At 42.8% G+C, this 12,332-nt stretch overlaps 1 protein-coding gene across 6 annotated transcripts in view; it reads right to left on the bottom strand.

Annotated features, from left to right (window-relative positions):
- MTMR3 (myotubularin related protein 3) overlaps positions 1-12,332 on the bottom strand; it is a 429,098-nt gene that overhangs the window by 96,416 nt on the left and 320,350 nt on the right. For 4 of the 6 annotated variants that reach the window (XM_053702192.1, XM_053702194.1, XM_053702198.1 and 1 more), the window contains 2 exons: positions 10,897-12,235; positions 10,578-10,688 (listed from right to left, as the gene is read on the bottom strand). In XM_053702192.1, the coding sequence (XP_053558167.1) occupies positions 10,578-10,688; positions 10,897-12,235 (1,450 nt within the window). The remainder of the gene's footprint in view (positions 1-10,577; positions 10,689-10,896; positions 12,236-12,332) is intronic. The other 2 variants (XM_053702196.1, XM_053702197.1) reach the window with 1 other exon arrangement.

The raw sequence follows: 12,332 nt of genomic DNA, 5'->3' as shown, positions 1-12,332 counted from the left end.
TCAATTGTGCAAACACCTCCGGATGGAGCTCCCACTCCCCCGGAGGAAAAGTCTGACGACTTAGAAAATCCGCTTCCCAGTTCTCCACTCCTGGGATATAGATTGCAAGAGTGAGTCTCTGCCCATTGAATTATTTTGGAAACCTCTATCATCGCTAGAGAACTCTTTTTGATGATTGATATATGCTACAGTCGTGATATTGTCTGACTGGAATCTTATGAATCTGGCCGAAGCCAGCTGAGGCCACGCCTGAAGCGTGTTTAATATCGCTCTCAGTTCTAGAATATTTATTGGAAGGAGAGCCTCCTCCTGAGTCCACACACCCTGTGCTTTCAGGGAATTCCAGATTGCACCCCAGCCCAATAGGCTGGCGTTCGTCGTCACTATGACCCATGCTGGCCTGCGGAAACACATTCCCTGGGACAGATGATCCTGTGACAACCACCAAAGAAGAGTGTCTCTGGTCTCGATCCAGATTTATCTGAGGAGATAAATTTGCATAATCCCCATTCCACTGTCTGAGCATGCATAGTTGCAGTGGTCTGAGATGCAAGCGAGCAAACGGAACTATGTCCATTGCCGCTACCATTAGTCCAATTACCTTCATACACTGAGCCACTGACGACCGAGGAATGGAATGAAGTGCTCGGCCGGTGGTTAAGATCTTTGATTTTCTGACCTCCGTCAGAAAAATTTTCATGTTTACCGAATCTATCAGAGTTCCCAGGAATGGCACTCTTGTGAGAGGGATAAGTGAACTCTTCTTTACGTTCACTTTCCACCCGTGAGATCTTAGAAAAGCCAACACGATGTCCGTGTGAGATTTGGCTAGTTTGTAAGTTGACGCCTGAATTAAGATATTGTCCAGATAAGGCGCCACTGCTATGCCCCGCGGCCTTAGAACCGCCAAAAGGGACCCTAGCACTTTTGTGAAAATTCTTGGAGCTGTGGCCAACCCGAAGGGAAGAGCCACAAACTGATAATGCTTGTCCAGTAAAGGCGAACCTGAGGAACTAGTGATGATCTTTGTGGATAGGAATGTGAAGATACGCATCCTTCAAATCCACGGTGGTCATATATTGACCCTCCTGGATCATTGGTAAAATAGTCCGAATGGTCTCCATCTTGAAGGATGGGACTCTGAGAAATTTGTTTAGGATCTTGAGATGTAAAATCGATCTGAAGGTTCCCTCTTTTTTGGGAACCATGAACAGATTGGAGTAAAACCCCTGCACCTGTTCTGCTTTTGGAACTGGGCAGATTACCCCCATAGTATATAGGTCTTCTACACAGCGTAAGAACGCCTCTCTTTTTGTCTGGTTTACAGACAACCGTGAAAGATGAAATCTCCCCCTTGGAGGAGAATCTTTGAAGTCTAGAAGATACCCCTGGGTCATGATTTCTAAAGCCCAGGAGTCCTGAACGTCTCTAGCCCAAGCCTGAGCAAAGATAGAAAGTCTGCCCCCTACTAGATCAGGTCCCTGATCGGGGGCTGCCCGTTCATTTTGTCTTGGTGACAGCAGCGGGCTTCTTGGCCTGTTTACCCTTATTCCAGGTCTGGTTAGGTCTCCAGACTGACTTGGATTGAGCAAAATTCCCCTCCTGCTTTGCGGCAGGGGAGGAGGTAGGGGGACCACCTTTGAAGTTTCGAAAGGAACAAAAATTATTATGTTTGGTCCTCATCTTATTTGTCTTATCCTGAGGAAGGGCATGGCCTTTTCCTCCAGTGATGTCGGAAATTATCTCTTTCAGGCCCGAATAGGGTCTTACCCTTGAAAGGAATAGCTAAAAGCTTAGATTTTGATGACACATCAGCAGACCAGGACTTAAGCCATAACGCTCTACGCGCTAAAATGGCAAAACCTGAATTCTTTGCCGCTAATTTAGCCAGTTGAAAAGCGGCATCTGTAATGAAAGAATTAGCTAGCTTGAGAGCCCTAATTCTGTCCAGAATATCATCTAATGGGGTCTCAACCTTAAGAGCCTCCTCTAGAGCCTCGAACCAAAAAGCAGCTGCAGTAGTTACAGGAACAATGCACGCTATAGGTTGCAGAAGAAAACCCTGATGAATAAATATTTTCTTTAGAAGACCCTCTAATTTTATATCCATAGGATCTTTGAAAGCACAACTGTCCTCAATAGGTATAGTTGTATGCTTAGCCAGGGTAGAAATAGCTCCCTCCACCTTAGGGACTGTCTGCCACGAATCCTGAATGGTGTCAGATATGGGAAACATTTTCTTAAAAGTAGGAGGGGGAGAGAACGGAATACCTGGTCTATCTTAGTAACAATGTCCGAAATCCTCTTAGGGACCGGAAAAACATTAGTGAAAGTAGGAACCTCTAGATATCTATCCATTTTACACAATTTCTCTGGAGGAATTACAATAGGGTCACAATCATCCAGAGTCGCCAAAACCTCCCTGAGCAACAAGCGGAGGTGTTCTAGCTTAAACTTAAAAGCCGTCATATCCGAGTCTGTTTGAGGGAACATCTTTCCTGAATCAGAAAGCTCTCCCTCAGACAGCAATTCCCTGACCCCCAACTCAGAACATTGTGAGGGTACATCGGAGATGGCTAATAAAGCGTCAGAGGGCTCAGCATTTACTCTCACACCGGACCTACTGCGCTTCCCCTGCAACCCAGGCAGTTTAGATAAAACCTCAGTGAGGGTAGTAGACATAACTGCAGCCAGGGTGAAAGAATTAGACGCACTAGTACTTGGCGTCGCTTGTGCGGGAGTTAACGGTTGTGACACTTGGGGAGAATTAGATGGCATAACCTGATTCTCTTCTGACTGAGAATCATCCTGCGACATACTTTTATCAGCTAAAATATGTTCTTTGCAATTTAAGACCCTTTCAGTGCATGAGGGACACATTTTAAGTGGGGGTTCCACAATGGCTTCTAAACACATGGAACATTGGCTTTCCTCAATGTCAGACATGTTAAACAGTCTAGTAATGACCACAAACAGGCTTGAAAACACTTTATTTAGTGAAAAAAATAACAATCTTAAAAAACAGTACACGTTTTCCAAAAAAAGCATACAAGTTTTCCAAAACTGCTTTAAAACAATCAAATCGTTCCAATTTTATGATAGAAGCATCCAAACTATGCAGCTAAGTTTGCCCCACAAGGAAAGGAACACTTAACCCTTACTAGAAAAAACGAATAATTAATAAACGTTTATATCAATAAAAAACACCACCTGCACCTCGCCACAGCCCTGCTGTGGCGCCTACCTGCCCTCAGGGGTCTGCAAAACCGGGTTAAAGCTTCGATTTGGCCCAATACAGCTCACAAGGGCCCACCGGAGTTGGAGCTTGCTGCTTACCTGACAAAAACAACTGCGCAACTGAGGAGCGAAAATAGGCCCCGCCCATCTCACTCGATGTCTCTCAGCCCAAATGAACCGCACCAGAGCGATCTAAAACTAGCTATGTGGGTTCCTAAACCCAAAAAGAAAGCCATGTGTACCCTCTCATTAAGCATGAAAAACGTTCCACATAAAAACGTTATCAGCACTCCCAGTAATGTAAACGTTTGCCCACAAACATTCAAAACTCAATGTCAACCATTTTTTCTTAGCCCATATATGCAAGCTAAGTAATATCCCTCCATATATTTTAGGATTACTGCTTACCCTTTCCCTCATGGGGATACTGTAAGCCAATTCTGAAATACCACAGTCTCTCCAGAAAAAAATTACTGAACATACCTCACTGCTTATAGCATGAAAAACGTTCAGGTAGGGCTGTGGCGCCTACCTGCCCTCAGGGGTCTGCAAAACCGGGTTAAAGCTTCGATTTGGCCCAATACAGCTCACAAGGGCCCCCCGGAGTTGGAGCTTGCTGCTTACCTGACAAAAACAACTGCGCAACTGAGGAGCGAAAATAGGCCCCGCCCATCTCACTCGATGTCTCTCAGCCCAAATGAACCGCACCAGAGCGGTCTAAAACTAGCTATGTGGGTTCCTAAACCCAAAAAGAAAGCCATGTGTACCCTCTCATTAAGCATGAAAAACGTTCCACATAAAAACGTTATCAGCACTCCCAGTTATGTAAACGTTTGCCCACAAACATTCAAAACTCAATGTCAACCATTTTTTCATAGCCCATATATGCAAGCTAAGTAATACCCCTCCATATATTTTAGGATTACTGCTTACCCTTTCCCTCATGGGGATACTGTAAGCCAATTCTGAAATACCACAGTCTCTCCAGAAAAAAATTACTGAACATACCTCACTGCTTATAGCATGAAAAACGTTCCTCACACTGAAGTTTCTTAAGTACTCCTCAGCCATTCTGTGGGAACTGCTCTGGATCTAAGTGACAACTGCTAAGATCATCAGCCTCCAGGCAGAAGTCTTCATCCATCTGCTGCCTGAGGGAAAATCGTACACACCGGTACCATTTAAAATAAAAAACTCTTGCGTGAAGAAAATAAAAACTAACATTTTATCACATCTTTCACTTTACCCTTCCTAGTACTTAGAGTAGGCAAAGAGAATGACTGGGGGGTGGAGTCAAGGAAGGAGCTATATAGACAGCTCTGCTGTGGTGCTCTTTGCCACTTCCTATTAGCAGGAGGATAATATCCCACAAGTAAAGGATGAATCCGTGGACTCGTCGTATCTTATAGAGGAAACAGATAAAGCCGAAATTTGACCCTTTAGAGTGCTAACAGATAACCCTTTCTCTAGACCCTATTGGAGAAATTATAAAATTCTTGGAATCCTAACCCTACTCCAAGAGAAGCCCTTGGATTCACACCAATAAAGATATTTCCGCCATATATTATGGTAAATCTTTCGCGTAACAGGCTTACGAGCCTGAATCATGGTCTCGATGACCGACTAAGAGAAAGAATCAAGCGTTCAATCTGCAGGCAGTCAGCTTCAGAGAAACAAGATTTGGATGAAGGAAGGGACCCTGAAGTAGAAGGTCCTTCCTCAAGGGTAGTCTCCATGGAGGTAGAGATAACATCTCCACTAGATCCGCATACCAGATACTTTGAGGCCAAAACGGAGCAATTAGAATCACTGATGCTCTCTCCTGTTTGATACGAGCAATGACTCATGGAAGCAGAGCAAACGGTGGAAATAGGCATGCCATCCTGAAGTTCCAAGGAACTGCCAACGCATGAAGTTCCAAGGAACTGCCAACGCATCTATCAGAAAGGCCTGAGGATCCGTCGACCTGGAACCGTACTTTGGAAGCTTGGCCTTCTGTTGAGACGCCAACAGATCCAACTCCGGTACCCCCCATTTGATGGTAACCTGGAGAACACCTCCGGATGGAGTTCCCACTCCCCGAGATGAAATGTCTGCCTCAGGCAATCTGCTTCCCAGATGTCCACTCCTGGAATGTGGATGGCAGATAGACAGCAACTGTGAGCCAACTGAATGATCAGAGTCACCTCCTTTATGGCTAAGGAACTCCTCAGTAAGCCACTGAGGTGATGTTGTTTGACTGGAATCTGATGAACTGGGCTAAAGACAGTTGGGGCCAAGCCATCAGAGCTTTGTAAATAGCCCTAAACTCTAGAATGATGATAGGGAGAGCGGACTCCTCCCGAGACCAAAGTCCCTGCGCCTTTAAGCAGTCCCAGACTGCTCCCCAGCTCAACAGGCTGGCATCCGTGGTCACAATCACCCAGGAAGGTCTCTGAAAGCAGGTGCCTTGAGACAGGTGTTCCTGAGAGATCCCCCACAGGAGAGAGTCTTTCGTCTCCTGATCTAGAACTATCTTCTGAGATAGATCCCCATAATCTACATTCCATTATCTGAGCATGCACAACTGCAGAGCTCTTAGATGAAATCGAGCAAAGGGGACAATGTCCATGGAAGCCACCATCAGACAAATTACTTCCATACATTGCACTACTAAAGGATGCACAGCAGACTGATGTGACCGGCAAGAGGAAAGAATCTTTGCTCTTCTGACCTCCATCAGAAAAATCTTCATCAGAACGGAATCTGTTATTCTCCCTAAGAAAACTACCCTTGTAGCTGGAACCAGTGAGCTTTTCTCAAAATTCATTTTCCATCCGTGAGAATGAAGAAAAGACAACATCCCTGTGTGAGATTCTGCTTGAGGAAAAGATGGCACTTGAACCAATATGTAGTCCAAATAGGGAGCCACAGCTATTCCCCTGTACTGGATCACAGCCCCCAGAACCTTTGAGAATATTCTGGGAGCTGTGGCAAGGCCAAACGGAAGAGCCACAAACTGAAAGTGCTGGTCGAGAAAAGCAAACCTTAGAAACTTGTGATCTCTGTGAATGGGAACATGCAAGTACGCATCCTTTAGATCTATGGTCGTCATGAATTGACCCTCTTGAATTAAAGGAAAAATGGTACGAATAGTCTTAATCTTAAAGGATGGGACTCTGAGGAATTTGTTTAGACATTTCAGGTCTAGAATGGGACGGAAGGTTCCCTCCTTAAGGATACCCATGCAGCAATCTCTGCCTTTAAAAACACTCCACTGGGAGTTAGAGAGGAACCACAGGACAAAGTGTGAGGTGCCATAGAGGCTTGGGACGAAATAGGAGATGGCCCTGGTATACCTGGACAGCATCCTCCTGAGAGACATTAGGCTCCACATTGAAAAATGTATCTTTTCCCTGTAATGTCTGTTTGACACAGGAGGAACAAAGATGCATGGGGGCTGCAATTTGTGCATCTAAACACAAAAAACATGGGTCCTGATCCATGTCAGACATGGTTGCTCAACACACAGACCTCAGACGTCTTAAGCAAATAATTTAAAATAGTTACGATCAACCTGCTGAGTTTATGTAATCAAGTGCTAGGAAAAAAACATGAGCACTATCGCTCTGACTAAACCTCCCTCTACACCTCAGTTTACTGAGGCGCCTACCTTACCACCACCGCGTAGCAGGAATTTCTTCTCCAACTTCGTAGACAACGCTAGCCAAGAAGATGGAAACCCCGTTGCAAACAGAACTCAGAGAAAAGGCCGATCACGTTATCGGACAGAAGAGAGGCACGAAAACCTCCCGCAGCACCAAACCCCGAAGTGAAACTTACACACCGCAAACAAATGGCAAACATTTAAACAAAAAGTCTCACTTTTCACAACAGCACTCTCACATACAAACGAATCACTTCCACTGTCACCGTAGAATAAATTTCCCTCATGCAATTCCCCTCTTACGCTGACAATAAAAACAGACACATTAACCCTCCTAGGTTAATGGCAGTCTCTCAATACAGACCTCACCACGATGCCTGCAGTAATGCCTTAGTGTGGCCCTTACACCAGTGTGAACTAATTTTTGTCCCAAATAAATTAGCAAGGTAGTGTAGCTTTTTAAACCTAAGTGCACATATCTCTCCACCTGGAAGAAAAGCACTTACCTGCTCTGCTGTCCGGCATGTAGACAGTCCCTAGGTATTAAAGGACACATCTCCCCACAGAGACCTAGAACAAAGGCAGATAGCAAAGTAACTAACTAATACTATGCCATAGTAGGGCAGCAATGTTGAGGAAAAAGGCAGCAAGCACCTCTTTTCAAGTTCCCAACTGCTTTAAAGCCACCACAGCTCGACTGCAAAGACTAAACGTGGGATACGGCTATACCCTAAAAACTTGCAAGAAGTTAAATCAATATTCTCATCAGACACCTAAACTTTACTTCCTCCATGCACTAAAGGCAAAGAGAATGACTGGGGGTTGTGGGTAAGGAAGCGATACTCAACAGTTTTACTGTGGTGCTCTTTGCCTCCTCCTGCTGGCCAGGAGCGAGATATTCCCAACAGTAATTAAGATGAACCCGTGGACTCACCATATCTTAGGAAGAAAACCAGCCGACGTGTGAAAGTAACTATAATAAAACTAAAGGGACTAACCTGACAAGGGTAATAACCTGATATGCGCAACCCTGCCGCAAAAAATTCAAAGGGGGGGGACACACAACCTGGCCAAGTAGACATTCGCTAAACAGCAAGGGGAAAAAATGTAAGTATCCTGTCCTAGGGCCATATATAGCATAAGCAGCAGATAGCCATACTGAAAACATAAATTGAAATTGGAGTATATTGTAGATCCATGGAGGGAAGCAAAAGACAAGGTTTATGGAAGGTTTATGTAAAATTTCCCATGAGGTGAAAAAGGATCCCAAACCATACCCCATATACATCCCTCTGACTAGCACTGTACTCTGAGGGGAAACCGGGCCTCAATATAGACGGAAAATGCCTCTCTCTGAAGAATCAAATGCACATCTTCATTCTTTAACCACCTGTTGAGTGGAAAGTAAAGACTGAGGTATGTGTGAGGGGTTTTATAGGGCTCTTGGGGTTTGGTAAACTTTGCCTCCTCATAGTAGTTGAGGAGAGTAATTCCCAGGAGTAATAGATTGTGGACTCTAACCACCTGTATGAAAGAAAAATCTACTGCTGATATGAAATCCGTTTGAAGTGTGTTTGCAAATTTCTTGTTATGTGTTTGTTGATTATGTTATTCTACTGTATTTAATGGTCCTTTAATAAAAATAACTAATAATCAGTTTTGCTAGGGGCCTTTAACGGGTACAATAGAACAAACATAAAGATATTATGCAATTAAATCAAATGCATTTATTTTACATTCCACCCTTGCTCAATGAACAAGTGCATTTTACAGTTGTTGCAGTAAAGTTACCATGTTTGAAATGCGTTGGGACCAAGAGGTCAAGGCTTAAAGTGAATGTATAATAAAGTGCCTGTTTTTTAAAAATCTGATTAAAAACAGGGGCACTTTAACTCATCAAAATTTACATTTCACTCGTGTTGTAAAAATACTTACCTTTTAATCTTGACAGCCGCTCCAGCTTCTGTCGGTCGTCGCAGGCCTCTTCCTGACGGATCTGTCATCCTCCAATCATGGCTTCCCCCCTGGCGTAATCAGTTTCTGATTCGAAGCCGTGATTGGAGGAAGCCAGATTCCTCATTTTAGACCCAGGAAAAGGCATTGCGACGGGCGGAAAAGGAATCGATGCAGCGGCTGTAAAAATTAAAAGGTATTTTCTCAACACGAGTGAAATATAAATTTTGATGAATTAAAGTGCCCCTGTTTTTAATCTAATTTTTAAAAACCGGGCACTTTATCATCAAAATTTTTATTCACTTTAACCATTTCTCACTGGCTATCATAATATAGCCAAACAGGGAAAGAAAAGGGACAGTCCTGATGGTAGAATGTATGGGCAAAACATTGTAAGTAAGTTGAGCGGAAAAGATGCCTGAAATTAAATTTAAAGTTGCTTAAAATAGTTTTTTTATTTTGAGTTCCCTGTCTCTGTAACAATAAATCAATTTATTTTACAATTTCTTGATAGCAATACATCGTTAGGTACTACTTAAGCATAATGCCTGGAGAATTCCCTGAGAATGTAGAAACTTCGCAGAACTCGAGTGCACCTCCCCTCCTAAACGTTCCTTACCTCCTGGCTTTAGATCACATATATTGATCCAGGACCTACTTAGAAAGGATGGAGGAAGAGGAACTGATACCTCAACAAAAAACAAACAAGATCTAACTAGACTCAAGATACAAAGAAATAAAATGTGATTGGATAGGTGGGCATTAATGTCACTACTACACTAATAAGGTACTAATCCCATAACCATCAATTTTAGTCAGTGAACCTTCCATATAGACAAACATTTCTTATCACAGGCCTAAACATCATATGCTTAAATCTATAGACATTTTTCATAGCAGATGGAATTGCAGATAAATAGGGTGGATGATGTGAAGATCACAAATAACTCATGGTATCTTTCGCTGGTCTTATGCTTTTTTTACTCTGGAAAGGTTTTAGATACATTGTGTAATATTGGCAACTATAACAACGTCTTACTGTTTATTCTCAGCATTGTATCATTGTTGTATTAGAGTCTCTTGGATATCACATTAATTTCAAAAGTACACCAAAAGTGTTACAGGAGAAAAAAAAAAGTTAAGAACCATTGATCTAGACTTATTCGAAACAAGCAATATGTGACTTATCCATCCCTTTAAATATACTTCAATATTAGATTGCTTTATTTGGTCATATGGGATTCAAATCTCTTAAAGATTATGTAAGATATGCAACATTTTAAAACCACTAAAATATCTTATGGTTTTTCCTGCCAATTCATTACCTTAAAGGCTCACAACAGAAAGAACTTTCTATAATTGATAGAAGAAATATTTATCATTGGTTCAGTTACTTTGACTAACATTTCTGTTAATGAGCCTTGATTACTAGTACTACATTTTTTAAGTAATGAACTAACCAAATGTAAAATTAACGGGGAGAAACAGGCTTTCTTCATATCTTCTGAATCTACATCACTTACATTTAATGGTACTTGTTTAGTTTCAGTTAAAAAAAATGACAAGGATAAAATAAGGTCACTGATTTTAAACAAAAAAAAAAAAGGGTAGCTTAAGTTAGAAAAGAGGTTCCTATATGAAGTGAGTTCTGTTTTTCATTATAAATTCCATACATGGAATACAAAGGGAAAGGATAAGAGTAATGGTGGACAGCAATTTAAAGAATACAGTACAATTGTACCTCTGTATCCTGCTTGTCCAGCTGCTCCCAACTGGTCTCAGAGAAGAATTCTGTGCTGCAGCGAGACAAACAACTTGGGTCTCTGTTGCTTTCTGAATCAGGGATTGATGTCTACAAGGCGCAAAACCACAACAGAAAGGAAAGTGAATAAGAAGGGAGCTCAGACACATCATAACCTAAATACATTTTTTGAGGTACTGTCAAATAGATGTTTAAAGGTATGCAACTATTGTTTCCTCTCAATTGTCAACTAGCAACCCTAGAGCTGTGATCTACAAAACTTAATTTGCCCTTTTACCTGCAAGTTGGTATTCCTCACCCCATTGCTTTGTTGATGTAGAACCCTTGCTCTCCACAAACTCACCACCTCATCTGGAAATTCCCCGTTGAGATGCAGTGGGTTGTTGAGGAACTGACTTTCAAGTCTGCTGCGTAGCTCTTGAACTTGCTTCTTTAGCGTTTCCACCTCTTGTTGGTGTCCATTCTCCATCTGCCTAAGCCTCTGCTGGATGGCGTCAACATACAGTGGCATCCCATCGTCATCCAAGTGATTGCGTGATGGCTGATCAGGGCTATTTCCCATTCGAAGTCTCCCTCCATTATGCAGAGGACATTTATAAGGGGTATTCCTTAGGTGATGCTGTGAGGTGGTTGAGTTTTGCCGTGAAAGCCCTGATTTAGCCTGCTTGTTATCCCCACTAAGGCATGGCCCATTGTGGACAAGAGGAGAAGCCTGGTCCTTGTTACATGGAGTCTGTGATTTGCATACAGAGTTTGGGAAGGCACTGCTAATGAGGGGGGATGCAGGACTAGTCCTTTTACTACCACTCTGCAAGCCCATCATAACTAGGCCCTCATCAGTCCCCTGTTCTGGTTTCAAAGATAGTTCAGTGGCTGCTGTTATGTGATCCAATCTGCAAGCCCAAGGGACTGGAGGGTCTTCAGTCAGAGTCTCTGTGGAGTCTTCCAATACAGGTGTTGAACTAGAAAATGTGGGGTAATGAGGGGTGTAATGGTTTGGGTTTTCATGCTCAGGGTTTTCTACAGATGGCTGCTCCTCCTCTACTTCAGATTTGAAGCCATCATGGGACAGTTCTCCAGGTATTTTATGAGTTTTCTCCTCAACTTCAAACACATATTGAGTACCATGTACTGCATCCTCAGACTTGGAAGGGGACACATCTATATGGTTAAGATCAGCACAGAAACCCCCTGGTTTTAGGTTATCACTTTCCCCTTTTCGGTCTACCTCTTCCTCATTTTTTATTTCTGTGTTAGGACTAGACATATAGTCTCCTTTTTGTTTTGACTCTGCTTCATCTTTCTCCGTTTCCTCAACAGTTTCTGTCACCTCCATCTTTTTCCCGTGTCTCCCATTTTGTTCCTCACTGCTCCCTTCTTCTTTGGTGGCCTCCTGCAAAATGTTCTCCATCTGTCCCTCCCCAACACCCGCAGCCATAGAGAGCTGCGCGCCCAAGGAAACCTTTTCCCCTTCATGTCCATCTTCCACAGCATTTCCAAGACCATTTATCTCAAGAGACCTTCGATGCTCTTGCCATTTTTCATTAAGGCTTGGATCACTGTTGCGCCTGTTTATGCAAGGTGAAGTCATATCACAAGCAGATGGGATGTCATCATAAGAACGAGTTTTGGGCAGCCTAAGGTTAACCAGAATCAGAATATTAGAAATGCCATATAAATTAAACAAACTTTATAGTTAAACTTAGTATAATCAAATAACTTTCCTTTATACTC

The sequence above is a fragment of the Bombina bombina genome, chromosome 2, assembly GCF_027579735.1.
Source record: "Bombina bombina isolate aBomBom1 chromosome 2, aBomBom1.pri, whole genome shotgun sequence".
In the NCBI taxonomy this organism is placed as follows: Eukaryota; Metazoa; Chordata; class Amphibia; order Anura; family Bombinatoridae; genus Bombina; species Bombina bombina.
The sequence above is the reverse complement of the archived record's forward strand: the minus strand, read 5'-3'. Positions and strand labels throughout refer to the sequence as shown.